Source organism: Melospiza melodia, chromosome 1, assembly GCF_035770615.1.
Source record: "Melospiza melodia melodia isolate bMelMel2 chromosome 1, bMelMel2.pri, whole genome shotgun sequence".
Lineage (NCBI taxonomy): Eukaryota > Metazoa > Chordata > Aves > Passeriformes > Passerellidae > Melospiza > Melospiza melodia.
In genome coordinates, this window is record NC_086194.1 from 45,477,701 (window position 1) to 45,505,573 (window position 27,873).

The 27,873-nt window shown below is 39.3% G+C and overlaps 1 protein-coding gene across 6 annotated transcripts in view; it reads right to left on the bottom strand.

Moving 5' to 3' along the window:
- The window catches only part of TRAK1 (trafficking kinesin protein 1), a 126,220-nt gene that overhangs the window by 38,247 nt on the left and 60,100 nt on the right, over window positions 1–27,873 (bottom strand). For 4 of the 6 annotated variants that reach the window (XM_063156413.1, XM_063156395.1, XM_063156404.1 and 1 more), the window contains exons 3-4: window positions 27,075–27,269; window positions 1,433–1,509 (exon numbers count right to left, since the gene is read on the bottom strand). In XM_063156413.1, coding sequence (XP_063012483.1) covers window positions 1,433–1,483 — 51 coding nt within the window. In that variant the 5' untranslated portion in view covers window positions 1,484–1,509; window positions 27,075–27,269. Of the gene's footprint in view, window positions 1–1,432; window positions 1,510–17,499; window positions 17,712–27,074; window positions 27,270–27,873 lie in introns of those variants that run through there. The other 2 variants (XM_063156422.1, XM_063156430.1) reach the window with 2 other exon arrangements.

The window sequence follows — 27,873 nt, forward strand, 5'->3', positions numbered from 1 at the left end:
CACATGGAGAACAAAGGAGAACTGTAAGTGCACCTATCCCTATGAACAGAGTAATTTCATTGGAAACAAAGGACAAACAAAACAAAACAAAAAGGCTTACTGAAAGTATTTATTTTAATAAAGTTTGGCATGTTATACACGCCTTTATTTTTCCCTTCCAAATATCCAGGTAGGAAAGTACACAAGAAACTTTAAAACACTGGCTCAGCAAGTCCTTCAAGCATTGCTCCCCTGAGTGTGATGCCTGGATCTACAGACATTTGGCCACAGGGACTCAGGGGAGGAAACAGTTTGGCAGAATGCCGCCATCAGTACTAGAAGGAGCCACAGACCAAACGCAGTAAATCTCAGCCAAACAAGGCAAAGGGAAGAGGGCACAAACAAGTTAACAGCCTGTTACTACAAGGTGTTGAATTATTCCAGGAGAAGTTTTTTGGGTAACACATCAGTTTTAACAAATTTGTACAGAGGTGTTTGAATGGGTTTGGCTCAAAGCACAAAATATAAGACTGTACTGCATTGGGGGGTATCCAGAACAGGTGGGAGATGTGAGTATTCATTCCCATGCTTGTTTTTTTGCAGAATTAGAGGAATAACAGACCACCCAATTGGCTAGAAAGATACCATTTTTGACATTGCTATTGCAATAAGCAAGCAATTGAGTATAAAGGACTAAATTGCAGTCAGCCATGAACTGATACAATTGTAACAGTTTTCACCTAAAGAATTACTCATAAGCATTCTTCAGAAAATCATTGCTCAAGTTTACTGCAGAAATACAGCTGATTTTAGTAAAACAATTTATCATGACTTTTATTGAACATATGCATAGTACCATGACAGCTGCTTTTTGACATTTCTTGAGTGCTAAGGATTACAGGAATACCAATTTTCATAATAATGGCATAAAAACCCCACAAAAAAACAACCAAATCAACCAAATATAAGGGAAAGAAGGCAAATGGAGTACTAGTATTTTCTAATTTTGTGCCTATGTACTTCTCTGGAAAGAAATTATCTGAACAAATTATTATGAAAAGAAGTCTGTGAGATTTTAAAAATTATTTTCTGAAGAGAATATATCCATCAGTAATGACACTCTCAGTTTTACACATACTGTAAAAATATGTGTCATCTTAAGATGATTCCTTCTCCTCCTCCTTCATTAGAGCAAACATTTGGCCAAAAACAAGTTACATGGCCTCAACTGAAAAATAACCAGAAGTAATAAATCCATTTGAGTGAGGTAAACAAATGATCTTTATTTAGAAAGAATATTTAGCTGACCAATTAGATAAAGTGTACATACACTTAGAGCCCTTATTCTTCCACACTGAAGGACAACCTACCAACAATGTTTATTAGTGGTACCATGTAATTTCAGCACTACTTTGTCACACTGTACGGGTCCTTAAACAGATGTAGTACTTGCCTCTTCAAGAAGACGTGTTACAGCATCTATGTCATTGTATGTTTTAGTCATCTGGCCCACTCTTTCAGCACATAAAACTGCAAAGAAATAAAGCAAAACATTAATCAGATAGGCAGTACCATTGGGGGAGGATCACAGAATATTCTGAACTGGAAACCATGCACTAGGACCACTTAAGTTCAACTCCCATTCATTGCAAGAAATATCTTTCTAAGTTTAGATGTGCTTAAGTTTTCATCTAAAGAACTGCTTATGTCAACTTTTGGACGAGCACATCAAGAGCTAAAAACTCAAACCAAACAAAACAACAAACAAACAAAACTCAACACACCCCCTACCCCCCCCACCCTCAAAAAAATCCAATATTCATGTGATACTGGTAATACAAATGCTCCTCTTGTTACAAGTACTTGCTTTTGTCAGCAGCAGAACAAACTTAAAATGTTAAAACTTTCTTCTCTGAAGAACAATATCTTGATTTTATTTAAAAAATAATCAGCAGGTCAAAACACATGTTCTTAGATATATGATTAGGATTCCATCATGTCACCTACTCATTGCATGGCATGCAGTAGCATTACTCCATGAATAAGCAACTCTCCATTACTGTTAGGGGCACTGCTCATCAGAAAGCGACTAGGTCACATTAAGTTGATAAGAACTGGGTTTATGGTACAAGACAGCAAAGTACGCATGCAAAATAAGAAATGGTTTTGGTAATACCCAGCCACACCACAGTGATCACAGTATCACCCATAGCAAATATTTACTTAGACTGGTTGAGATTGTTAATCATTAAGGTGGAACCAGGAGTTTTGTCAGACTGAAGAAAGTATGAGGAAGTTCAGTCTATCACCATAGGTGACTCTTTAAGAAGCTACACTGACTTATCTAGAAGTCAATAAGTTTTCAAAAAATTCATCAGCTGTCACAGCAAACAACAGCACTTTCTGCTCTACCCTTTTTTTTTTTTTCAAATACACTTTTTCCTCAAACCCTGTAATTCTGGAAAAAAGGGCTGTTAATGAAATTCAGTGGATCACACGGACTATGAGTTATCAGGCTGCAGTAGCCTGAACTGCTCTTCAGGGGATTTACCCTTGGCAATGTCACTTAAGGCTCCGTCTGGCAGATAAGCTAATGTTGTTCCAGTGCACACTAAGGTGGGGGAAGAGACAGATCAGGCCTAATAGGATTTACATATTAAGGAGAAAAAAAAAAAGCAGAACTGTACAGTAATATTAGCAAGAGACAGTTTGTCACACTAAGGAAACAACACTACCTAATTCATAAATGCACAATCTGCATATAAATAAATATACAGCTGATCACCACTAAGGTACGTTGACATACATCAAATGCAATATTACTTAGGTATCTCTTGAAATGTTGGAGGATATTTTTCCCAATTTAAATATCAGAAAATTGCTTAAATTATGGCAAGAAGTTGAATTTCTTCGTTTATTTTCCCATTTCTCTAATTCTACTTTTGCAGATCACATCCTAAAAACATTTATAATATTCATTGACATGAGTACTGCCAGTGAACTCCAAAGAATGCTATACAAAAGTATTCAAAATATAATTGCATTTATCCAAATAGTAAGTCTGAAAGTGGCAACAGTAAAAAGTTTATGCTTCAAAGTAATAACCTGACAAACATATCAATAGAAAGAATAGCTCTACCACTGAAGTAAAAACACAGTACATCTTTAAACCACAAGCTATATTGCCCAAAAGCAGACTAATAAGGATTCCATAGGAAAAAAATGCAGTGACTTGCAAAAAGGGGATTAACAGAAGTTTTCCATAAAAACAGAAGGTATAATGTTCAGAAGACTATTCATCCACACACACAAACTGACATCACCATAAACTCAACTTTGTTTTAAATATACAAAGTTCATAAGTCATGCTATAAAAAATCTATCAGAAACCCTGATGCCAGCAGCTTTCCAATACAACCACACACTAAATAGTTACCCTGGTTACAACATTCCATCACTGCTAAAATAATATTTGACATTGTCATTAGCAAGCTCATTTAAATTCTGTACCTAGCACTTAACAATCACCAATGAGCAGGACTATGGCAACCTCACACCATCCTGATTCAGGTAAATGTATAACCTTCCTAACAGCCAGGCTGATAAAGGATGGTGTTCCCTCAGACAGAATAAAATCACTCAGTTGGGAGAGTGATAAAGGTTGTTGTGTGGATACTCCCTAGGTTATTCCTTCAGAACTTGCCATTTAAACTTTAACCTGGCAAGGCAATACTGCAGCATTATAACAACAGACATTACTAGCAGCAAAGTATAATCTGGTCACCAAAAGCTTTTATATAGAGAAATTTCCATCAAAGTTCTCTTAGTGTTTGTCAAAACAGAGATCTTTGTACACTACTCTGCCAGAGTAAAAGGGTTTCAAATCAGAAGTGTCCTTTTATGCACTTCATAAAAGGACCTACATCCAAGTAGAAATAAATTTCAGTAGACCACACATATTAAAATCTGCCAGTCAACTACTATCCATACTACTACTACTACATACAATACTGTGGAAACACAGAGCTACTAGCTAAAATGAAGGATTTGCTTTTGGAAGAAGGGCAAACTTGCAAAAAGGTGTTGCTTTCAATTACTCAGAAATCAAGGCTTGAGGGAAAGAGAAGGTGAAAAGTAAGGGGAGAGTGGAATCCAGAAGCATCATTTAAAAAAAAAATCCTAAAAAGTGTCTAAATATCTAGTTATTCAGCCTCCACGGACTATGAGATAACATTTGGCCAATTCAGTTTTTACTTCTTAAGTGATCAAAAAATCTATCAGTGAAAAAGACAGACTAATTTGAAAAAATATTTAGAGGTGTTATCAGTGAAGTATGCAGTGGAAAAACATCCCCTCACACGTCACATATGTAATGGATCCTGCGTAGTAGGTTTTTAGCCTGATGGATTTTCTGATGAGTATGAGAGCCTGGTAGTGCTGCTGTAGAGTAAAACAAGAGCAAATGAAGGACAGTGCCTTGTAATGCAAAACCTGCAGTGCCAAATTACTGACCTCTTTTTGCTCACTCACACATCAGTAGTTTTTTGCTTGAGGGTGATAGGGAGCACTGTGTCTAAGTGCATGGATGCATGCAAACAGCCAAATCAAATATACTTTGCACTTCTCAGCTTATGGAGAAGGCTGATAGGCAACACAGAAAGAAAGAATAATTAAAAAACCTCACGTATTTTGATAAGTGCTTTGAAGCTAATGTCACAGATCCAAAACAGGAAATAAAGAACAGAGAAAGCTTCCTTCACATTATTTTCATGACAGCTAAATGCATGGTACTGGAGACACATTTGCAGTTCAAAGTATTTGGGCTTTTTTAAAAGCCAAACACACAAATGGACAAACACTACACAGATCAAACATTTCCTCTGCCTTAAAGTATCTAGCACCATCTTTATACCATCCTAAAGTCTGCAAATTTACTGGTAACAACATTCCTGTGTTTCCCAAAGTAAATACAGCTGAAAGGATGTATCCTGTATTTATTTCTTGTCATCTAGTTAATGGAGCACTGATTCCCAAGGTGAAGATGCACCAGGACATGGAGGAACACATGCACTTTTCTGGATTGCTCCCTGAAAGTCACCCATTCAACAAGTATGCTACTTAGAGTAAAGGATGTTTGCAGGAACAGGAGACAGCCATAGAAGGAAAGGGGAGCAAGAATACCTATTTGCAGCTTCTGTAATGAACCATCACCTGCCAAACAAAGGATTCAAACAGAAGGAGGAAAAAACACCAGATACCACCACAGGTATCCTCAGCTCCTGTTCCCTGCATCCCTCAACACATAGTCCCTCTTCATTTTTGAGACCTATCAACCAAGGATAAACTAATGAAATAAAAGAGCTGCAGCTGCTGAAAAGGAAAGCCCAGCTCTGACTGCTCCTCTTCATGTCTATTTCTAACTATTAGGAAACATAAGAGGGCTAACATGCCCCTGTAAAGTTTCACTTTTGGGGCAGATAATATTGACCTGTATAATTATAGAGTCTAACAGGGAAGGCCTTAGTGCCTGAAGACTTCCTGACTACCAAAATTTACTTCATCAGAAACTCCATCAGGGAAAATTAATACTGTTTATGGAGCACAGATCTCTTGCCATTTAAACACCCATGCTTCTAAGTGGGTTGGCAATAGGGGGACAGTGGTGGCAGTAGGGGACAGTGCTTTTTTTTCCGTAACAGTTTCCTACCCAAAGCCTTTAACTATGGCAAGGCCTGCTATATTCTTGCTCTCTTGCTCAGTCATGACAAGCCCTGCCTCACAAACAGCTTCTGTCTCGCCCCCCTCTGCTCAGAGCTCTGTCCAAACATACACCAAAGATACAGTGGCAAGGGCATTGCATCCTGAAGGTTGCACATGGACAGAACACACATGGCAGATCTGACTGAGCCGTGCTCCCTGGTGCCACTTGGCACATGGGAGCCATCAAAGACCCTGGCAGACTCAGACTCCTCAGCTCTCGACGGATTCATTCCTCAAAGGCTATTTTTACACTCAAAGGATAAAGCACCCACTAAAAATGACAGTTTCAGTTCCAGAGCCACTGATAGTTATGCTTTGGCACAGGTTACTGTGAGCACTACATCAACTTGAGCCAAGCACATGTGGAATTCTGAAACTGTGCCATATTAGGTATATCACCTTTCAAATAAACTCAGGAAAATTAGAGCTGAAATATGCTGTCAGCTGTTACTGATTTTTCACAGTTAAAGATAAACATGGTATCTTCTCCTCCAATGCAGAGGTGTTTTTTACAGCCCTGGTTAAGCTGGGGCAGAGGCTTCAGATCTGCTGTTGCCTGCCACATTTGAGACAGCCCTAAGAGAATACGCACATCTAAAGACCTTAAAAATTTTAAGATACTACTGTCACCTGAGCTTGAAGAATGTGCTTTTGAGTCACACTTTACTAGAAATCCAAATCCTAAGGGAACAGCCCAGCAGTTCCCCCAGCCTCCCCCAGCAGTCCCAAAGCAGGGAGCAGGCCAGTGGCTCCAGAAGGCAGACGGGGAGATCAGCGATGGCGTGACCCAGGTTAGAGGGAAAAGGAGCGGTCACAGCGTGCCAGCTGCCTCACAACTGTCAGGTCACACTGTGGGCGAGCTCTGTGCAGGAGTCTGGAAGAACATGATGTTGTGGGAGATACATAATCACTTAGGAAGTTCAACAGACAATCCAATAGATTCTGATTTTGTCTTCTTCAAATGCTACAGCATGGCTTACTGTAATCTCAATGGCACTGTTTGCAAAATAATCTTTTAATATTAAGCTGCAGGTACTGATTCTTCTGGAAGAAGAGATTTTATCTTACTGTTTAAGGCTATGGTTTAAGGAATGTTTGTTTACTGCAGTTTCTCTCATAGGGTACTCAAATAGCTTAGCAAATTCAATATTCAAGCCTTAAATACAAACCTTTGTTATTACCTAAATGCAGGTTCACAAAAAAAGCCCCTTAAAAACAACAAACCACAGCTTTTACTTCTTTTGTAAAGCCTCTGCCTGAAACTTCAGGCAGGGAATAATTTCAAAGTACTTCCTCTAAGTAGGACATGAACTTCATCAAATTTTCTAGTGATGAATGAAAAATCAAGTTGAAAGAAATTTCAAAAAGAGCATCAGACATTGTTCCTTCTATTAGCATAAACAGATCAAATGTGGCAACTTGGAAAATACAGACACAAAGTGAAATAAGAAAATAAGAAAAAGTCTCTAGAGACAACACCTTAATTATCTTAATTTCCTTAATGCATACATCATTTACAGACACAGCTCAGGATAGCTCTTTCTTTCTTACAACTTTTTTTGCAGGGTTTTTTACTACTAGCCACTGAGTTACTGTCTTGATATTCTCTTCCATTTGTTTTTTTTTTTTGTCAAGAAATGTCTAGACTACAGTCAATGTAATAAATAAATGTGTGAAAGATTTAAATCAGGATCTGGACTGTACATCTTTAAAAATCCTAAAATGAAATTACAAGTCTGTAAGCCACATATTGTCAGCTGTCTCCTTTCTTAGATATATAGTCTTTTCCTATTCCAACTCTTTGGGAGGGAATGGTTGTGACAAAGCTTTCAAGAATGGCTCCTATCTTTTTCGCTCTAGCATTCACAGATTCCAGAGCTCTGAATGGCCTCCATTGTATTGTATCCTACATTTTCAGTCAGATCCAGAAAGCAGATCTCTGGAGTCAGATCCCTTGAGTGTCTGATTTAAGATTTTAATAGTGATCCCAAGACTTTTTTTCTTCTTAATTCAACTGGAGACAGATTCTTTGCCTGCACTTACTAAGTGCTTTAGATAAATAGGACTTTTAAACTACTACATTAGTAAATGGAAATGGCTGCCATCATAGGTCCTATGTAGGTAAGAGTCCTTTCCTGTCCCAGCTGCAAAAGCAAGAATCAAAACACAGTTCCCTTTCAGAAACAGCAGACTCAACAAATCACTAATCAAAGGAAGCTGACAGGTTGTCCTTTCACAGCTCAGGTTCCTTTATGAAGAAAATCTGAGAAGACACTGTCAACAGATATCCCTGAGCAAAGTTTCACTGCAGTCAGCCCCAAGGCCAGCTTATCAAATGAAAGGTAAACATACTGCTGTCAGGCAACTTTACAATTCCAAAGCAATGCCAATTCCAAAGGTGCTTTGCACTCTCATCAAGAGAGCTGACTGCAATGCTGCCAGGCATAATGTTAGTTCCATGACAGGCTCCAGAAACAGCACTCAGGGGAATTACGGCATCTAAACGTCGGCACAGAGAAAAACCTCACTACAGCAAAATGACTATGGAAATAACAGTCAAAAAGTGAGTACACATCCTGCATATGGAATAGGCCAAACAGTTAAGGAGTCCTAATTACACAGTTTTTATCCTCTTCTTTTCAATAACTATAAATGGTTGAAGTGGAGCATATCCTCTGATTTGCTGTTTCTGGTACCAGATTTACAGCCAGATATAGCTAAAATGTTTCCTTTGTTCAGGATGAAAAGGCTACATGCTGGTGTTTCCATCTGCTTTACTTACAGAATGGATTGACTCACCCATTCTCCTAGAGAAATACTACCCTTTGCAAGTACTCCCCTGTGCAAAGATACATAGAAATACCATATATAGGTTTGTGTATCTGTATCTCTGCTACACTGAGTGTGTAGGCGATATGAACACATAGGTGGAGAAGAAAAGGCATCTTTAGAAGACATTTCAAACACATACTGAGCTTTTGAGAGGAAGGCAGTGTAGAAAGACAGGGCTAAATTTATCCCAGATAGAACTCAAATTTTTTTTCCCCCCTCAAAATCATTAAGAGCAGCTTCAGACTGTTAGATCTGGATGAAGGGTAAAGTCAGCAGAAAGAACAAGAAGAGCATGATCTATGCCTCAGTAATGATTTAATTGCTAAAATAATAGGAATAAAATATAAAAAGTGTCAGCTGGCCTCACTTGAAAGCTTCCTCTCCATCCCAATCCCCACTTTTACATTTTCTTTTTATCAGTATTTTCTTCAGCACCTTTCTTTTTTACATAGACACACAAATCTGAAAACCAGGTGGAATATTTGATTGTGAGTTTTTACAGGAAAATCCTATGCAATGGCGTTCAAAGAGCATGGTTTATTCACCAAGAAGTCTGGACTCAGGAACTGTTAACCATGAGGTGAACAAGGATGTAAATTCACAGCACGTCACATTTTCTGTGCTAACAATCCTTCAAACCATCCCTACGTCAGCTTTACAATAGTTCATTTGGAAGCAACAATTCTCTACCATAAAACTACTGCTTCAGAGAACAATTCACAGCACATGAAATAACAGGAATTGGGCATTTAGCTTTTGCTACCTGAAACCCTGAAGAAGGTTACCAGATTGGCTGGAAGCAGCCCTAGGATAGATACCCTCTGTATTCAGCAAGTGCACGGGAGGATTTTCAATGCATTCCCATTTCCACCTGAATGGGTCAGTTGCCCATTATTTCTAGAGAGTACAACAGCATTTTTGGGTTGGTTTTTATATTGAAAATTTAAGTCATAAGACACCACACTTGGATTATTTCTGTCTATGCGCTTTCAAATTCATGGATAAGCACAAAATTGCTGCTCTGTTCTAGAAGCACCTGCTGGGACTGACAACCTAAAATATACAGTTTCATAAGACACACACATTTTGTGCATATAAAAAATGCACTACAATCCCAGAGAGAGAAGATTTCCCAATTTCTGTTTTATTATAAAATAGGTATTGCACAGCCTTCATCTGTTGATCATGCCTTTCTTATTTAAAGAAGTATACATAAATTAAGATTTATCTTATTTGGATATTAGACAAATACTTCATCCAAACATACTGGCTACACATTAAAACACAGAATTTTGTCTATGTAATCCACAAATATCACTCAAATCACTTTTAGGTTGCCATATGATACCATGAAATATTAAAAACAAAAGGTGAAAAGTACCTTCTTCCAAGATATCAAGGCTCTGCCTGTTAAAAGCACGTTTCCTCTCATTTTCCTTTTCATAGTCATATTCATAACTTTCTTCTTCGTTTACTGACATTGCTGCAGTTATCCCAGATAGACACGAAGCGATGCCTGAGTCTCACAGGCGATGGGAAGTCATTCCCTCGGAGGCTGTATCTTTGGGCAGAGCAGAGCAAGGTCTCCACAAAGCAGGATACCATCTTTCTTCACTCACATGCTCAGCCAGGGAACTCCGGAGAGACTGACTACTTGTCCTTAGTGCAACAGCTTTGAGTTGTGCAGATGGGGTGGAGGAGGGAAGAGACCATCTGTCTATTAATTACTAGAAGGTTTATGTTGCTTCTCAGACCACCTCTGACGGTAGCCAGTTTTTGCTCAAAAGCCCCACTAACATATTTTGGACAAAGTCAGTGGGCTGAAAGACCCTCCCTGACACTCCTCATATCAACAAGGCTCCCTCTCCTCTGCCCCTGCTCTTAGGAGTGCAGTGGTAGCTTCCCGCAAGTGTCTCAACACGGAAGTCTGACCCAGCCTCTGTCTGTCACACCTGGAGAAGGGTGTGCACCACACAGAGTCATAAATCACCTCTCACCTTGCCCAATGCAGCAAGACCTCACTGGAGCTGTGGACAGCCTGAGCCTGTGCACACACAGCCAATCCCACCCAGCAGGGAGATCTTCATACCCAGGGCTACTGTGGAGTACAGTCTGACTGCAGCACCCACCACACACTAGAACCACTAAGTGAAGAACTGGGCTGGGGAAAGGAGCTTTTTTATTGCTTATACGAAGGAGAGATTGCACTGGTACAAAGAACTTAAATGACGTATCCCATTAGTTGTCATATATTGTGGTTTTCACATTCATTTTTCTCTTCAGTCAGTTGTGGAATGAGAAATACCTCACAAGTCCACATATGGCACCCAAGTGTGTTTTCAGGGGTGCATGCATCTCTTCTTTGTTCAACAAGAAACAAATCTCCTGTGCTCAGACCTCTTTGTTTCCAACAGGCTATGTTTGCTAATCTTGGCTACACACACAGGGCAGGCTAACTTTCTTATTTAACTTATTGTAGCCATAGATATTTAGTGTTTGCTAAGTTGCCTCCCTTACTTGCAGTGGCAAGCAGGAGCCCTTTGCTGCTAAAGCGTTCCTATCCACATCACGGGGCAAAGCATTTGCAGGCAAAGTGGGGGCACTGCAAGGCAAAGACACCTCATCATCCTCTGAGGGGACATCACAGCTAGGAACAGACAGACAAACATTACATTACAAGCCAGCAGAATGCAACAGTTTGATTCACGGAACAATTTCACTACTACCATCTCTCTAGTGGTGAGGAAGAACCAGTGGTGGGGTAGTATGAGATGGAAAGCAACTACTTTTACACAATAATGATAAATGATTCTGTTCTATGTTTTAAACTCTTGATATTTACATGCAAACAATGCAATAATGATTATATAAATAACAGCCAAAGGATATGGAATACATGTAAGTGGTTGCTGAGGGAAGAAACACTGACTACTGAATAAAGATTTTGCCACCCAAAGCAACTTGATCTTTGACTGCCAAAATTTACTGCAATATTCAGCAACAGCAATAACCTCAAGAAGTCAGGGGAAAAAATAGGATTATCTCTTTCTCCCCACATCATTACATTAAAATATGTAATTTTAATAATAATGAGGACTGCTTCTAGTTTCTGATGCTTAGAGTTTTTGTGTCTTCAGTTCTTACCTGTAACAGTGAATCAACTCTTTAAAAAATACTTAAATCAGACAAGGGTCTTAAATACCTACTTGCCATTCAGTGACCATTTATCACATTTCAGTAATAGCTAGAAAACGGAAATTGAGAGAGTAACCAAAACCATAAGTCATATTAAAAGAATGCAAGAAGCACCTTTTAAAGCCTAGGCACAGAAAAGTCCACCCCTGTCAAACATGATGTGGTTTTAATAATCCTGACAAGCAGACAACTACAGCTAAGTATCCAGTTTATGAGGGACACACTGAAAGGAGGCATGTTGCTGTTCAAAATACATGACAACATAAGGAGAGTAATTGAATATTCCCACAAGCTGGCTTCTGAACCATGACTAATATCAACTTGTACCACACAGGAGGACTCTGACGTTCAAAAGCTGAGAGAAAGTGTTGTAATTCCTATTTTGATATCAGCACACGATAAATGCTGGAGCAAATTTATAATGGGTGGAGAAGGAATGTATGCCCCACCCTCACACTATCAACACATTTTTCATATATTCTGCATTACACCCCCTTAGCAGTGAAGGAACATTTACTTGCTAAAGATTACGAGGCAGGTTTCCAACCAACACCAAACAATAAGCAGTTATGGATTAAAAAAAAATAAAAAGCAGCTGTATTGTATTTCATTCTGAAAATTTACAATCTAAACTGGAAAGATTCAAAAGAGATTTTTAATATTTCCTGTAAACACATACCCAAGGACTTAATTAGTATACTACAATGAAGATTCTTTTTAATGGGCTGTCACTGGGAAGTAAATTTGGTGTATTTGCTGCAATCCCCACTCTGAATGAGGACACTATCTCCTGTCAGGAAGCTTGTTAAGGGGGCTGCAGTGCTCTGAGCACACTCCCAGTACAACTGCACTGAGGTACAGAGGATATTCAGCAGCTCTGCCATGAAACAGGAAACACACAAACCAGGAGCTAGTTTGAAGAAGGGTGAGGCTGGACACAATACAAACAAACCCTCCTATCCTGACTCATAATTTCCAAGGAACTCCAATGCATTCAAATCATTTTAATTTTCCTTTATCAATAAAAATATCTAACTTCTGCACAATTAACTGTTACTAACAATGCTCCATCTAGAACAAAGAGATTCTCTGTACGCCAAGTCTAAAAACAGCAGATGAAACAGCAGCACTGGGATTTAAATATGCTGATGAAGAAATGTGGGTATTTTGGGGTGGGCTCTTCAGGGAGGGAGATAAATTGGTTATTGAATGTGTGCTTTCTGTTAATATGTACAGTCAAGTAAAGTTAGTTTGTTCAAATTTTTACAGGTTTCATGTTTCCCACTCTTTCAAAATCCCACACAAAATATCTTCTGTCACTCAACCAAAAGGACAGCATGTTACTCTTGCAGAAAGGGAAAGAAATTGAATTGCTGGGAAAACACTTATCTAGATACTTAGCAGTTGAACAGAATAAAACCAAAAATATCTCTATGCTGCAATGTGTGTTGCCTTATGTGGCTTATGCGACTTGATGAAGAACAGGGAGTCAGTGAAGGAGTAAAGAGAAAGAAGTGGCATGGCAAAAAGCAGAAAACCAGGAAAATGGTATCAACAATTCCGTGATTATAAGCAAGGTTCAACTATATTTGTCATGTATAGAGATAAAAGACATGGGAGCACAATAAGATCAACCAGAATGAGCATTTTAGCTGCATACCCATAGGGCAAGGGCTGTTTCAGAAACTGCATGCTAAAGGCATTCATAAGATTCTCCCAGACTTTAGGAGCATACCCAGTGCCAGCATCCAGTGAGATTCAGAGTAACACCAGGGTTACTCTGTCCACAGAGATGGACACAAAAGAGGCCAAAGTATGAGGGAGATGATGGGTCACCACACTAACATAAGCAAGGCAACAATAACTAATCACTTGTAAGAGATCAAGCAGTACAAGATAACATTGTCTACTATTGTTAAAAAGAAAGTTAGTGAGCTTTCTGGTAATTATATCAGTGGAGTGGAAAACAGAATAGAGGAGAGAAGCTCTAAACAATAACTGCAAACATAACAGGTGGTAAAAACATTTCAATGTGAGTGGGAAGAAAATACAGGAAGGGATGCTGGAACAAGATGGAGTGGCTCAGGCAAACATAAAAGTGGTTAGAAGGTTCAGCACGTGTAACAAACCAGGCACACCATGGGTCTGGCAAGGGAAAAAAGGGAAAGACACCATATCCTCCACATGAAATTGTAAAAACTCAGGGCCAACAAAAGGAGGAGGAAAGATCCAATTGCACATTCACAAAGTCATCTGGAATTGTAGGCAACAACTCATGCACTGTTATAAACTGTTGAGCTAGAAATAAACAAGTAATGGAAGAAACCAAAGAAAAGTAATTTTCTCTAAAATCAGTCTGGATTTCTGTAGAAAGCATTGTTCATTAGAAAAATATTGCACTAAAAGAGAGGCAAGGAACAACCATATTCAGAAAAATTTCTGTGAATAAACACTTAACTTTTTGTTTACTTGTTTGGTAGTGTGTGGGGGTTTAGTATAATGCTTTTTTCACCCAAGTTGCATGCAAGATTTTTAAGAATGTATTTTTTTTCTATTAAAAAAACTTAGATGAGCCTAGACTTTTATACTGTTATCTTTCATAATAAGAGTAGAAAATATTCAGCTTTTCCTCTTTATCACTGATTCTGTCCAAGTCTGCTATGAAAATAGCTACTTTCCCACTCAGGTACACGCCCAGCTCTTTCCCCAGTCCACCTACACAATATACTTCGTTAACACCAAGTAAGGTGACAAGTGTCACTCATATTATAAAATATTACACTTGGAAATGAATGTAAAAAGCATAGTGTAGTAGTTATTTATAGAAGTTTCAATTTATTGTAATGTTAGTTAACATCAGTAATTCAAATAGATTGTGACATTTTATTGTCTATTTCCACCTACTCCTACCAAAAATAAACTCTGTGAGTACCTTATGTAAAAGAATTAATTAATGATTCCAACTCTAGAAAGTCTTTTTAAAGACTTATAAATTGTAAATTTTGAGCATTTTTTCTTTTGCAAGATAATAAAAAATACCACTACCAAATGCAAGTTGAAGACATCATTACTGTCAGTCAGTACAGAAATTGATTACATCTGAGGCAACAGTGAGTTGCTGCTTTACCTATTAAGTTAAATAATAGCATTAATACTTTACTAATTTTAGACTGGTTTTTTTTTCTTTGAAGAACAAGAAACCATTTGCTGTTAAAATAATTATTAAATAAAGGAAACCAAATAAAGTCATGGAAATCTGAGTCCCAGAGGCCCTGACAAACAATGTATGAACAATTTAATGAGAAAAATAATTCTGTAGGATATTACCCTGTGAAGATTCCTATTAGTTTTAATGTACCACCCACTATTTTCCAATGTCATATTTATAACAAAGAGTGAGCTGGGTGGGATTCAAAAATGAATGCACACATACATCTGGAGAGTCCATGTATGGCAGAGAAATTGGCTCTCTAACTGTGCTTCAATTTATCTTAAAATAGACATTCAAAACAGGTCAGCTGAGCTGCAACTGCCTATCTCACTATGCTGAATGTAAAAAGAATCTCAGGAAAATGACTCTGGTATCAAAAAAACACATGGCAGAAAAATAAAAAGCCAATCAAGAGGCAGGCATCTCTTTTAATATGTCATCTGCTTCAGGTTTTTGGAAAAGCTCTGTTTTCTACTATAATGATGCCTTTTGTCTGCTACCACAATTAGAATACCTTTCTCTGTCAAGGGTAAATGCCAACACTATTTTAAACCCAGTGAACATTCCAGTATCTAAGGCCAAAACTGTGCCTTCCACTGCATCTCTCAAATCTCCCTCTCTCTCACATACCTGAACTCCAAGAAGAAAAAGGAAGCTAAACCTTATAAAATTCTGTGAACCCTGAGACTGCTGTTCACCTGAGAGGCAGAGACAGGACTGACAGCACTGGCCTTCAGCAAGTAAAAACTAATACTTTAATTTTAAAAATAACAGCAATTTTAAAAAATGCAAAAAAGCATTATGCCTTACCTGCTGGAGAGATTATTTCCCTATTAGACATTAAACCCTTCTTTCTCTCAGGGAAGAACTTCCCAAATACTTCAAGCAGACTGCCAGCACATACTCCAGCTGACTCTGCAGATCTCGGCTTATGGAAGAAATATCCTGGGCAGGGGCTCAGCACTGACAGGAAAACCTGTAAGCCCAGAATCCAACCAACCACTACTGTGCACCTGAGGTCCTCATCCCACAAGGTATTTAAATGTTTGCCCAACACCTGTTGCTTATTCCATTACCATGGAACTCCCACAGTTCCTCCAGTGCAGCACACAGCTTAAGACAAAATGGATAAGCAGATCAGCTCTTAGCTCAGACATTCAAGCACACCACCCTTCCATATGACACTTTGACCAGACAGAAAAAAAGATCATAAAAATGAACAACTGAAAAAAAAAATGCTACCTGTGGGAGCTTTAACCTGGGGAAAGCTACAGCTTCTCTGGACCATACAACTGGTCTGTTTCTTAAGCTTCTAAAAGCAGGCCAACTCAGGCTGTTACATCATGCAGATTAATCAGATGCTACACTATTTACTAGGGTTAAACTGAGAGGATAAAGGTTACATAATGGATTCAATCCAACTTAAAGTGGTCAGATCTCTCAAATAAATATGCACCTCTTTCTTTGAACACCTGGACAGAAGTAATCAATTAAACATAATAGAAGTTCAAGAGTAACAAGCTTCTGAAACTGCATTCAGTTCTGAAATGGAGGCACATGACACTCAAAAGAACCATAAAAAAACATTCTAATTTTGTCACACTTATCTTGATGCTTCATATTCCCCTCTGGTATTGTAGAGCACTACCATAGAAATATCTCTGTGTATTACATATGTACATTATCCTCTGGGCCTACGCTCCTTCCTGCTTTCTGTGCTTTGCTTCACTGTGATCTTGGACTTGCCTTGTTTAAGCTAAGCTCTCCAGCCAGAATAAAATTCGTGTAAAGCTTCTGCATTCCCAAAGGCTGTATCTTGCTTCAGAATGCCATCAAAAAGGGATCTTGATTTTTTTTCTTGCTGCAGAGAATACAGTTTTAGCAATTCCTTACCCTTTCTTGTGTGCCTTCTATCAGAAGCCTGGTGAAAACATTCGGTGTCCTGATACAGAAATAATCACTCTAGCAAACATTACATAAAAATTGTAAATAGCACAAAAGATAATGATTGCCAGAGTTTGTAATTCTTCCAATTCAAAAACTTAACCTGCTCACTTCTAGAAATCTACATTTTTAATGTCTTTCACAGACAAATAACCAGAGAGAAAACATGGACTACCTACTAACACATCAAATATATACATATTACAGGATATTGCTAACACAGAAAAAACCACAGACTTCAAACTTGAACCAGTAATCAATATTACCATCAGTATATTTAAAATCACCTCAATTATTGTAGATACAGTTAGCTTTTTGAATATTCTTTCCCCTGCCCAAAGGCAGCTCATACACAGCATATGTTGCTCTGCCACTCCCTTCAGAGAGGAAAAAGCTATACAGCAGTCTCTTGCAGCACACTCACAAGAGATGCCGAGGTGCAAAAGAGGTGCAGACATCTCTGCTACATCTGGGTGTTGCCTTTTTCTGAGTATTTCCTTTTTAAAACCATTGAATAATGATGCTCCGGTCTTACAAGCTCCGAATTCTGCAACAAGAGACTAGAAAGAAATATTTACCATCCGTGCATTCTTCATAATACCAGTCCAGTTCATAATAATCTGCTTCAATAAATTTCTGCATAGTCAGTATCCTTCAGTGACATGCAGGAGATTTCACTTCGCTGCTAAGGTCAAGTGAAATGCAGCCATGCCTTCCTGCCTTTGCAAAATGCCAGAGCACAAGGCAGCTCACGGGAAGCTGAAAATGAGCTGCACATCTTCACTGAGGCCACAACTAAAATAAAAGAGGGGGGGTGTAGAGGGTGTATTTGGAAGAAAAAAAAAAAAAAAAAAAAGAAAAAGGATGCAGAAAGGAAGCAGATAGATGCCCTGGCGGCTCCTCTAATAAAGAAGCTCTGCACAGGAGCCTTGGATGGGTGTTAACAAAATCCTCCTATCAAAAGGCTGATGCGCTGACGTTGGGGACACACACCACCGCCCGGCTGCTTCTAACTCATTCCTTTCCTCCCCACTCTCCACATCTCTTTCAGGCTAATGTGTTGCCATGGAGACGAGCTGGCTCCAAAAGCGATGCAGAGATGAAGAAAAAGCATTTTGCTGCTTCTGGCTTTACAGGCTAGAAGGAGTCCTCCATACTGGAAACAAAAATCGTTGCTAAGAAAGATGATACAACCCACTGCTACTGCTCACAGAACAACAGCATCACACTGCTGCAATTCACTGGGGACATGTGGTACATTAATAATGAAAATCTAGTCCATTACTACTGTCCTCCACACAGTTTGATAAAAGCCTGACTACCCCATGGAAAATTAAACTATGCTACTGCTTTGTTACACTATTCTGGTCTGATGTAATAGAACCCTTTCTGCATCCTGATGTTGAGAAATGCCAAACGAAAAAAAAGAAAGAATCGGCAAAATCAGGACAGCAACAAATTTCTCCTTGCAAAAAAAAAGCTAGTCTGTTCCTAATTTTTGCCCTCTCCATGAACCACTTCCCCCTCCCTTTTTTCTCCCCCAAGAATCCAAATTTCATAGCTGAAGACAGGAGGTTCGGCCAATTTTTCACTACTCTATTCCTAAAAATGCTGAAGGTCATCATCCAGAATAACATGTTTGTGTTCAGTGTTTTGAAAATGGAAGAAAATACTTGTGCAGCCCCCAATAAAATTGTGTTTAAGCTATTAGGAGAGAACCTGTCTGAGGAACAGATGGCATTAAATCATCAAACACCACAATACAAAATCATGTCTGAATACGTGCAGGTACAGATACCAAGTAGACTGACATCCATTTTGTTCATAACCAGCACATAGTCTTCACCCAGTTCTCCCCCTCTTTTAGGAAATGCTAATTCTTTGCAAACACCAGTAGAAGCACTGGGACAGATTAAGTTGTGACTTAATATATCCCAGTAGATTAAGGTAGGAGGCCATATTGGGTTTGACCAGGGAAGTCTTTGGTGTCAGTCTAGCCAAAGACTCCATCCACAAGAATAGCCAAGAGCAGGCAATAGAGAACCATCCAACATTTCCCACAACTGCCCTCCCAACCTCTAATTTCTACATCTTCAGAGACAGCCTGAGACAGATACAGCTACTTTTAGCAATTCTTGAATGACTTACCCTCTCTTGAGCTCACATACATTTTTATCATCTCCAACATTCTCTTGCAAAGAGTTACATCTACTGCTCATTATATACAAACCCCATACCCTTTGCTTTGTAACTTGCATTTACTAACCTAATTTGAAGCTCCTAGTTGTGGAAATCTGAATGCTCAGTCCATCTCTCCTTTTCAATCACTCATGATTCTGCAGGTATCTATTAATTCATCCTCACTCATGTATCTTCTAGGTTGTTATCACTTATTCTACTCCCCAACTGATACCTCTTTGCTTTACTGTAACAGAAATAGGTAGGGCCTAGTAGGGCCTAGTCAAGCTATGCAGAGGAAAATGCTTCCGTTTCTTGACCATATCAGTATTCAACTTTCCTGGTATAAGAAATTATCACTGCAGTAGCTTTGAGTCCTGCAGAGTTTCAGTTATGCATACACACAAGGAAAAATCTTTACATGTTATTAAATGCAATTAAGGCTACACTGTTAAAATAATGGCAGAGAAAAAGAAAGGTTCCTATGGCAACATCAACTCAATTGCTCTGCATATAATCTATTTGTTCCACTTGTATTATTTTTGTCCAAAAGGTAATTTCAGTCTGGTTAATGTTATTAAATAAGCATTTAAAATAGAAAGAATTAACACTGGCTACCACCTTAAATTGCTGCAGGGACAATCTCCTTTTTTTATTTGCTGATATTTTAAACAAAGGAAATCTTCAACACACTAGAATTTTCTTCTCTCTGTCCTTCCCACAGCACACACTCCATTTCAATGAGACAGGATAAAAATAGTTCAAGGTAGGGCTTAGGGCTTTTTGTTATTTTGTTTTATTGATTGTTTTTTTTTTTAGAGATCTGATTTGAAATGTACTGGTGTAATTCAGAAAGGCATTACTTTTCTGTGGAGAAAATCACTTGTGTGGCCAAACGATTTCAGAACTCCTCAAGAGACTTGAAAATATGGAATAAGTGTATTATCTCCCCAGCATGAATTCAGAAACCCTGGGCAGATGGAATACTATATATCCACATATCCACTCCCAAGCATCTCTTCAATTACATGAGGAATTGTATTCTATAAAGCTGGAAGGGTTGTCAAGTTGAATGGGAATTTGTGACCAAGCTGACAAAGCAGCTGCACACTTTCAACAAAGCAGCTGCAGAACCTACTTTCAACCTTTGCAGCCCTACTTTTCCTTCCTACAGGGGTGAATCAGATTCATTTTATAGTAAACTTATTAGAACAGTACATTTTTCAGGTGGACTGATTCTACAAACTTTGAACCTCTGTGTATTCCAATCTCCATATTGCAACACTACTTCTGGTTGGGGTATTACTGTGTTACTCACCTAAAAGCTCATATACAATGGGGCTGAAAAAATATTTAGGGTAATAAGTCTGTGACTATAAGGAAGCTGCACTTTCCTATTCCAAATCTAAATATAGTTATTCACATTTGTTTAGCATTCCCTTTCAGATGCTACATTATGTTTATTTTTTAATGTTTACTTCTAACTAAACAAACCCCTCCCTTTATCTGTTCTCCACAGGGCAAAGCATACAGATAGATAAAGAATTCTTGCAGCCAACTGTGAGCATTCCTTCAGTTTGTGGTAACAAAGGGGTTTCATTAGCAAGAAAAGATGGCTTGAAAAGCTCAAGAGCCCTCTCCTTCCTTTTTGCTGAAATAAATCCATGCTGTAGGTCAACATTAAACTGATATGCCTAAATTACCCAGGTTATAAACACCACACAAACCCATCCCTTTGTTTGAAGAGAATTTTTGACAAAGGTACTTTCATCTACCCCAGCAGCACACTCAAGACTGTAGTGCACTGAGTTGCTAAGGGGCAAAGCAGCAGCAAGTCATCTCTGCTGACAAATAAAGTCTTAAAAGAATGTCATTACATAGCATGCCACTATAAATCCTGTGTTTGCATGCTTAGTCATTCTCAGCTTTTTTCTCCAAACCTTTACAGTTCTGTAAGGATGCTTTTTGAAACTGAACACTGGAGTTGGATGGAGTATTTCCAGGAAAGCTGCAATGGATTACCTCCCATTTGATTACCTCTGGGTCACATTTCTTCTCTTGGCTACAGGCTCAGGATGGTTCAGATAATTAAACACCATATCACATCATCATCTTCTACAGTCACCAGTACAGTCACCACCACTCAGGATAAAGTTGCCCATCCCATTAACATCATCTGGAGTCCTTTTTTATCAGAGCAGTAGCTATACAGGCCACCACTATGTAATGCATATTAATCACAGTCAAGGTTTGCCACAATACTTTGCAAACTGACAAAGCAGGCATATTTAAAAAGCCCAACTGATTTTCAAGGAGGGGCTGTGACACATTTCTAAACTGGAATCATTTACTGAAGTGAAGAGTAACTGGTGTTCTCACCTTCTAAAAGAACACTGAATAGGAGTCATCCTGTAACTACACATTTATTAAGGACAAACAACTCTGCAACTCAAGACAGTGATCTCTTCCAGTGTAGTCTTTTACTTAGCAAGAAGTCTTGCTTTACTTGGAAAGAGTAGAACCCAGAGTAAAATCTAGAGCACTGAGGGCATTATTACCAGCAGCTTTCAGAACTGGTATTTAGAAAAATGGATGCTTCAGATTTGACTGACTCTTCTTCATCAAACCAGGATGACGATCCAGGGCTTTAAAATCATACAAGTGTTTCCTCCAGATGGGACAGAGCTCGTGGCTTCACACCCTAAGGGCACACTAACCTCACCTGATACAAGAAAAAGATTCTTCTAATGCAGCAGAGGGTCAAACTGCTCTCCCACTGAAACAGAATTATTTAACATGAGACAGGGGCAGTTGGATGAAATTAAAGTACTTAATGACAAAAAGCTATTTTCCACATGAAAGGATTATTTCTCCCTTCCCCCAGATAATTACTGAAGAGCACTATTTTTGCATTTGTATCAAATCAAAATTGATGTCTTCAGCAACCTTCCTGCAAAACCAGATGTGTAGTTCAATTAAGGTATCAGTGAGCACACTTAAAGACTGTAAGTAAGACCATAATAGCAAGAGCCAGACATTTAAGCAAATGCACCCCTATCAACAATTCAGAAAATTGAGAATAAAGCTTTAAAGAAACAAAATTTGCAAAATGTTCACCAGCTGGAAATAATGTACATTACTATCTCCTCCTTTTTTTTTTTTTTTGTTATATTTTTCATGGAGACAGCAAAAACATTTGTAAAATGAAGTTGAGCTTAATACCATGCTCGATTAGCTAGACAAAAATATTACAGCTGCATGGTTATGACCTATTTTTCTAACAAGTCAAAAAACCCACTGAGAGACATGATTACAGCTTCCTGGGAGAGGAAAGGAATGCATTACACCAAAGGAATATAGAAAAAGGGAGCCCAGAACGGGACCAAGCACTCCAGGCATGGCCTGATCAGCTTTGAGTACAACTCCCTCAAACTGCTGGCACCACTCTTCCTGATACAGCTCAGGATGCCATCAGTCTGCTTTTCAGCAGAGGCATACTTCTGGCTCATGTCCACCTTGGTGTCCACCAGGATGGCCCAGGTCCTTTTCTGCAAGGTTGCATTCCAAGAGCTGGACCCCAGCATCTACTGGTGCATATACTACAACATGGGGTTGTTCCTCCCAGCTGCAGGACTTTGCACTCTGCTGAACAGCACAAGACTGCTCTTGACTCATGGCTTCAGACTGTCAAGGTCCCTCTGAACGGGAGCACAGTCCTTTGGTGTCTCAGCCACACCTAGATACTGCCTATGTCTCACCCTCCCTGATCCTGCACAGCCTGCTGACTTCCTCTCAACTTCTCCACCTGGTGACAGCTTTTCCACAGCAGCACACCTCCTGCATGAAAGGAGGCCATCTCTCTCTACCTCAGGGTAGGGAGCAGCTCTGGGCACTTCCAGCAACCTGTCTGTTGCAGTCCCAATTGGCTTTCCCAATTTGAAGCTCTGTCTGGGTTAAAGCCTCTGCTCTGATAGACAGGTACTCCAAACCTGGAGAATGCACCCTGTGCCACACTGCCACCACATCTGAAGACTTAGGTTATTCTGAACTCAGATGAAGATCTCTTCTTTGCACCATTCCAGAGAAACTACTACATCTGTTGGCAGGGTCTGACCATCCCTAATGAGCAGCAGCTCCAAAGAAGGCGAGGGATACCCTTGGGTGAAGAGCAGCTGACAGCTCCTCAGAAGCCACTAGGACTTCCTGAGGCCCACATGTCTGGGGCTCACCTTACATGCAGCAGCAGGCTCCCTGTTTCTCAGAGAGTTCCCAGATGGGCCCTAAGCCTCCCTAAGTGGCCAAGGGAAAAGCTCAGACTGCTGTCCCTGCTCACTGCCTCTGGTAGCTCTGCCCACAGAGAGCTGTGCTCACAGAGAGCTGTGCTCTAGGCCTGGCTCTCACACAGACCTCCCCACAGCCCTCAGCTAAAAGTGAGCTTGACTGCCCCTCATCTGGGGGCAGGGAGATGAAATGTCATTTTGCTGTATCATACCTTCATTCAGGCTGACATAAACAACAGCCTGCCTGAATGAGACTGATGAATGAGATGACACTGAATTTATGTGATTATGCTTTAGGATAAGATCAGTTTTATTTAATTCATTTGGCAAAAAGTAGCTCGGCCTTCCATCTGAAGGAAATAATAACAAAGATGTGCTTTGGAGTTCCAGTATGTAAAAGAAGAGTTGCAGGCCTAATAGTATTCAGTTCCTCCCAATTGCCTTCTTACCCAATGGAAAACTAAATTTTAAGAACTAATTCTCTAATTATCTATCCTGTGTTACAGCTTAAATCCCCACAAAAAGCACTGAATAAGTTAAAATAAGTTTTGGATATTTGTTCATTTTTCTACCAGTATCTTCAAAAATTAATTAAAAATGAGAGCTAAGTAGCTTTATGCCCACCCTCTTATGTTATGTGGCCCAGAAGATTCTTACTGATTCTGAGCCTTTCTGGTTGTGAATTGGACTGAGGATCTCAAAGAAGCCACAGGAAGGCAGAAAAATCTGCTCTAACAAGCCACAACAGTATCCCTAAGGGTCGTTGCTGGTTCTTCTGCTATACGGATCGACACTATGAAATTCATCACATTTCCACCAACAGGTTATAAACCACCATCAATCTCAACATGCAAACAACTGCAAGGAAATTTTCATAAGTCATTGAAAAAACCAAACTTTCGAAGAGACAAGCTACAGTAGCTGCGAACACCCACATTGAGGTTTCTGAATCAAACTAAACAGGTAAAAGAGGACTAGCTTAATTGCAGCACTGAAAATTGTGCAAGCAGTCATACCCTGGAACACTCTCCAAAGTGGTAGTGGCATAATTCACAGAACCTTTCTGCCAACTTACAGAAAACAGTTTTTTTACTTTCATAGTTTATTGTGCCATAAACCAATGTTTGCAGTCAATGCAATAATTTTGAAACATGCAAATTTATTAAGTTCTTGCACTCTCATGTATAGATGGAGCCTGTGACTTGTTCACAGTAACTGAACAAGGGTAAAGTCAGATGTCAGTTGCCATGGTATCAGTCTCAGGCTAGACCCAAATTTGCTTAAACTTCCTGAACTACTATCTATACAAAAGTGTCTGTCTGTAAGAAATAAGAAATATATATTTCTTTATTGAAAATCTCTTTGCTTGCTTCCTCTTTTTTAAGCAGTTATTTCCTAATAAAAGCAGAAACACTGTGGCAGCAATTATACTCAGTTTTGTTTTGTTTTTTTTTTTCAATCAAGCCAGTTGATTGGAAGAAATCTACAGCCACAGCGACATGGTAAAGTTGCAGTCATTATGCTTGAAAGCTAAAAGCTAAATAAAATCGTTAAGTATTTACAGTTTCAGGCAGCTATGCTATCCAATTTCTCTGTTGTTCACAGCTTCCTTTTCAGAGAGTAATTGAAGGGTTTGGTTTGGAAAGGAACTTTAGAAGTCATCTAGTTCCAAACACCCTGCCATAGGCAGGGAACCTTCAACTACACTGGCTTGCTCAAAGCCTCATTCAACCTCACCTTGACAATTTCTAGGGATGAGACATCCACAAATTCTTTGGGCAAGCTGTTCCAGCGCCTCACCACCCTCACAGTAAAGAATTTCTTCCATATAACTAATTTAAACTGACACTGTATCAGTTTAAAGTCATCATTCTTTGTCCTGTCACTACAGGGCCTGCTTAAAAGTCTCTCTTGCTTTCCTGTATCCCCCTTTAGGTACTGAAAGTACAGAAGTCTCCCCAAAGCCTTCTCTTCTCCACGCTGAACAACTCCAACTCTGTTGGCCTGTCTTCAGAGCAGAGGTGCTCCAGCCCTCTGATCATCTTTGTGTCCCTCTGAACGAGCTCCAACAGGTCCTTGTCCTTCTTACATAGGAGGCCCCAGAGCTGGACACATAGTCCAGCTGGAGACTCCAGGTGAGAGTCTCACAAGGACAGAGTAGGTGGGAACAACTACCTCCCTTGACCTTGACACCTCCCTGGACCTGCTGACTATGTTTCTTTTGATGCAGCCCAGGATACATTTGGCTCTCTTGGCTACAAGTGTACATTTCTGGATCAGGTAGAGCCGTCAACCAACACTCCCAAGTCCTTTTCTCAGGGCTGCTCTCAATTCATGCTCTGCACAGGTTGTACTTTGTATCCATTCCCAGCAGTCACACACCTACCATGATCTCAGTTGATAGAAGGATGCTGCCATGGGGATTTTTGATTTCCTTGTCCCACTAGCAAAACATTTTCCCATGGTTATTGCAACAGTCCACCCACACAGACAAATATTACTTGTGAGACAGGCCTAATCAGGTTAACTAAAGACCTTGGAAACCTTATGTTTCAAAATATTTATTTAAGCCAGCTTCTGCAATCACTGTAACAGCACTAATAGGCAGCTACAAAACCAGCAGTAGTACACTTGATTCCACAGATCAGCTTCAGCTTGTCTCCCCACTCTTCCCACTATTTTTGTGTGATTGGGGGTAGGTGGAAAGCATATGTAAGTTTTTTACTAAAATACTTCAAGCCCTTAATTGAAGCATGAATATCAGAAACTCAGTTGTTCACATTATTCATGCTTTTCTTTACTAGCTATGCTCCTTACAAAGAGATTGTTCAATTGCTTCAAAATGCAGTGAAGCCCAGGTTTGTGCTGAGCCCTGTAACACATCTCTCCTGAAGCTCTACAGTTCCTCAGTAGGTCTACCTAAATCTAGTGACTACTATAACCCATGTATATCCACTGCTATTGCTTTACCATAGCAGTCATGGAGATGAATCACAGAAGTCTTCTCTAACTGCACATCTAAGTCAATATCCACAGTGGTAGAAACCAGAGACATAAGTCCATTCACCATGATAAAGTATCTACAGGCTCAAACAAAGGAATCAATAACAACAAAGGTCACAACTGTACTCATGTTCCCTCTAGGCGAAAATATTTTTTGTCTGATAGTATGAATATGAACAGAAGAAAGAATGAAGGGACAAACAATCTCAACCAAATGGTCAGAGTTTGGTTCTTCAAAAGGCTTTTCTAGAAGCTTAAATTGCAGCAAAATGATTTCATATCATTCTGTGATGCTGGCACATAATGCCACCAGACAACTGTCCAATGTGTCAGAGAATACAGTCAAAAAAAGTGGATAAGGAAAGAGGTCTAAGCTTTCTAAACTGCATAGATACAGAAACTTCAGTCTTTTTGACAGAGATCACAAGCAAAATGAAGCATTTGGGTTTCTCCAGTATTTGATGATATGGAAAGGTGCGTGCATGCACAAATCACAAATGCAATGGCTGTTCTTGATTAAATGCTCCCTTCATTTTCTGTCTACCACAATCTTGGAGACCAAAGCAGTGAATCACAAACAGTTCTCATGCTCTCCACAGTTTTCAAAGAACTGCACAGTTACTTCAAAGAAGGTAACAAAAATAGCACTATTTTATTTGTTTCTCAGAACAATTTCTGAGATTTTGACTTACGGAAGTATTTCAAGGTCTCTTCTATTTGCTCAGTTGTTAAGTCAATATTCGCATCAGGGGAAATGAGAGGTGTGTGAAGCCAGTCGTCGTGGTCATAACCGTAGATTGTATCTGCTCTTAACTTATAATGAGGCAGCTGCTCTTCCAGGAGACTGATGATTTCAACTTCAGGAAGATTGGTACTATTGCACACATCTGTTAAGGGAAAGGGAACGATCTGTATTAGTTACCTTGAGTACTATACATACAAGCTTTCAAAAACTTCAGTTTATTTTGATACCAACAAGATTTTGCTGCATATAAAGAACAGCTCAATATGAATAAGTTTAGAAGATATGCCTGGAACACATTATCCCAAAATATCATATTTACTAGTAATAAAAGGGCATGCTCTCTTAGTGACAAAAAGCCTCACCTCTAGAAGCAGGGACATTTATTGAAGACTAAGTGGGGTAGGGTGGGGAATAGAGAGACTGTTTCAACTGGAGTATGAAGAAAGCATTAGTGCACAGAGGAATGTACATTTTTGATGTTCTATTTCACAGATCATTTTTAGCTTGTAAGCCTTACCTATCTCCTTAACTTGATCTTGGACTACAATTTAGTACCACCATTTTTTTGCCTTTGCTGCTAGCAGATTTCTCTCAAGAAACAGAAATCCAGGACTGCAATAGCAAACTGTCACAGTTCACACCTAAGACATACTGGTAAGGATGATTACAGGAACTTCCAGGGCACCTTTTGACACTATCTTGACTTGCATTCTGTGCTGTGGCCCCTCATGCTCACAAACATATCA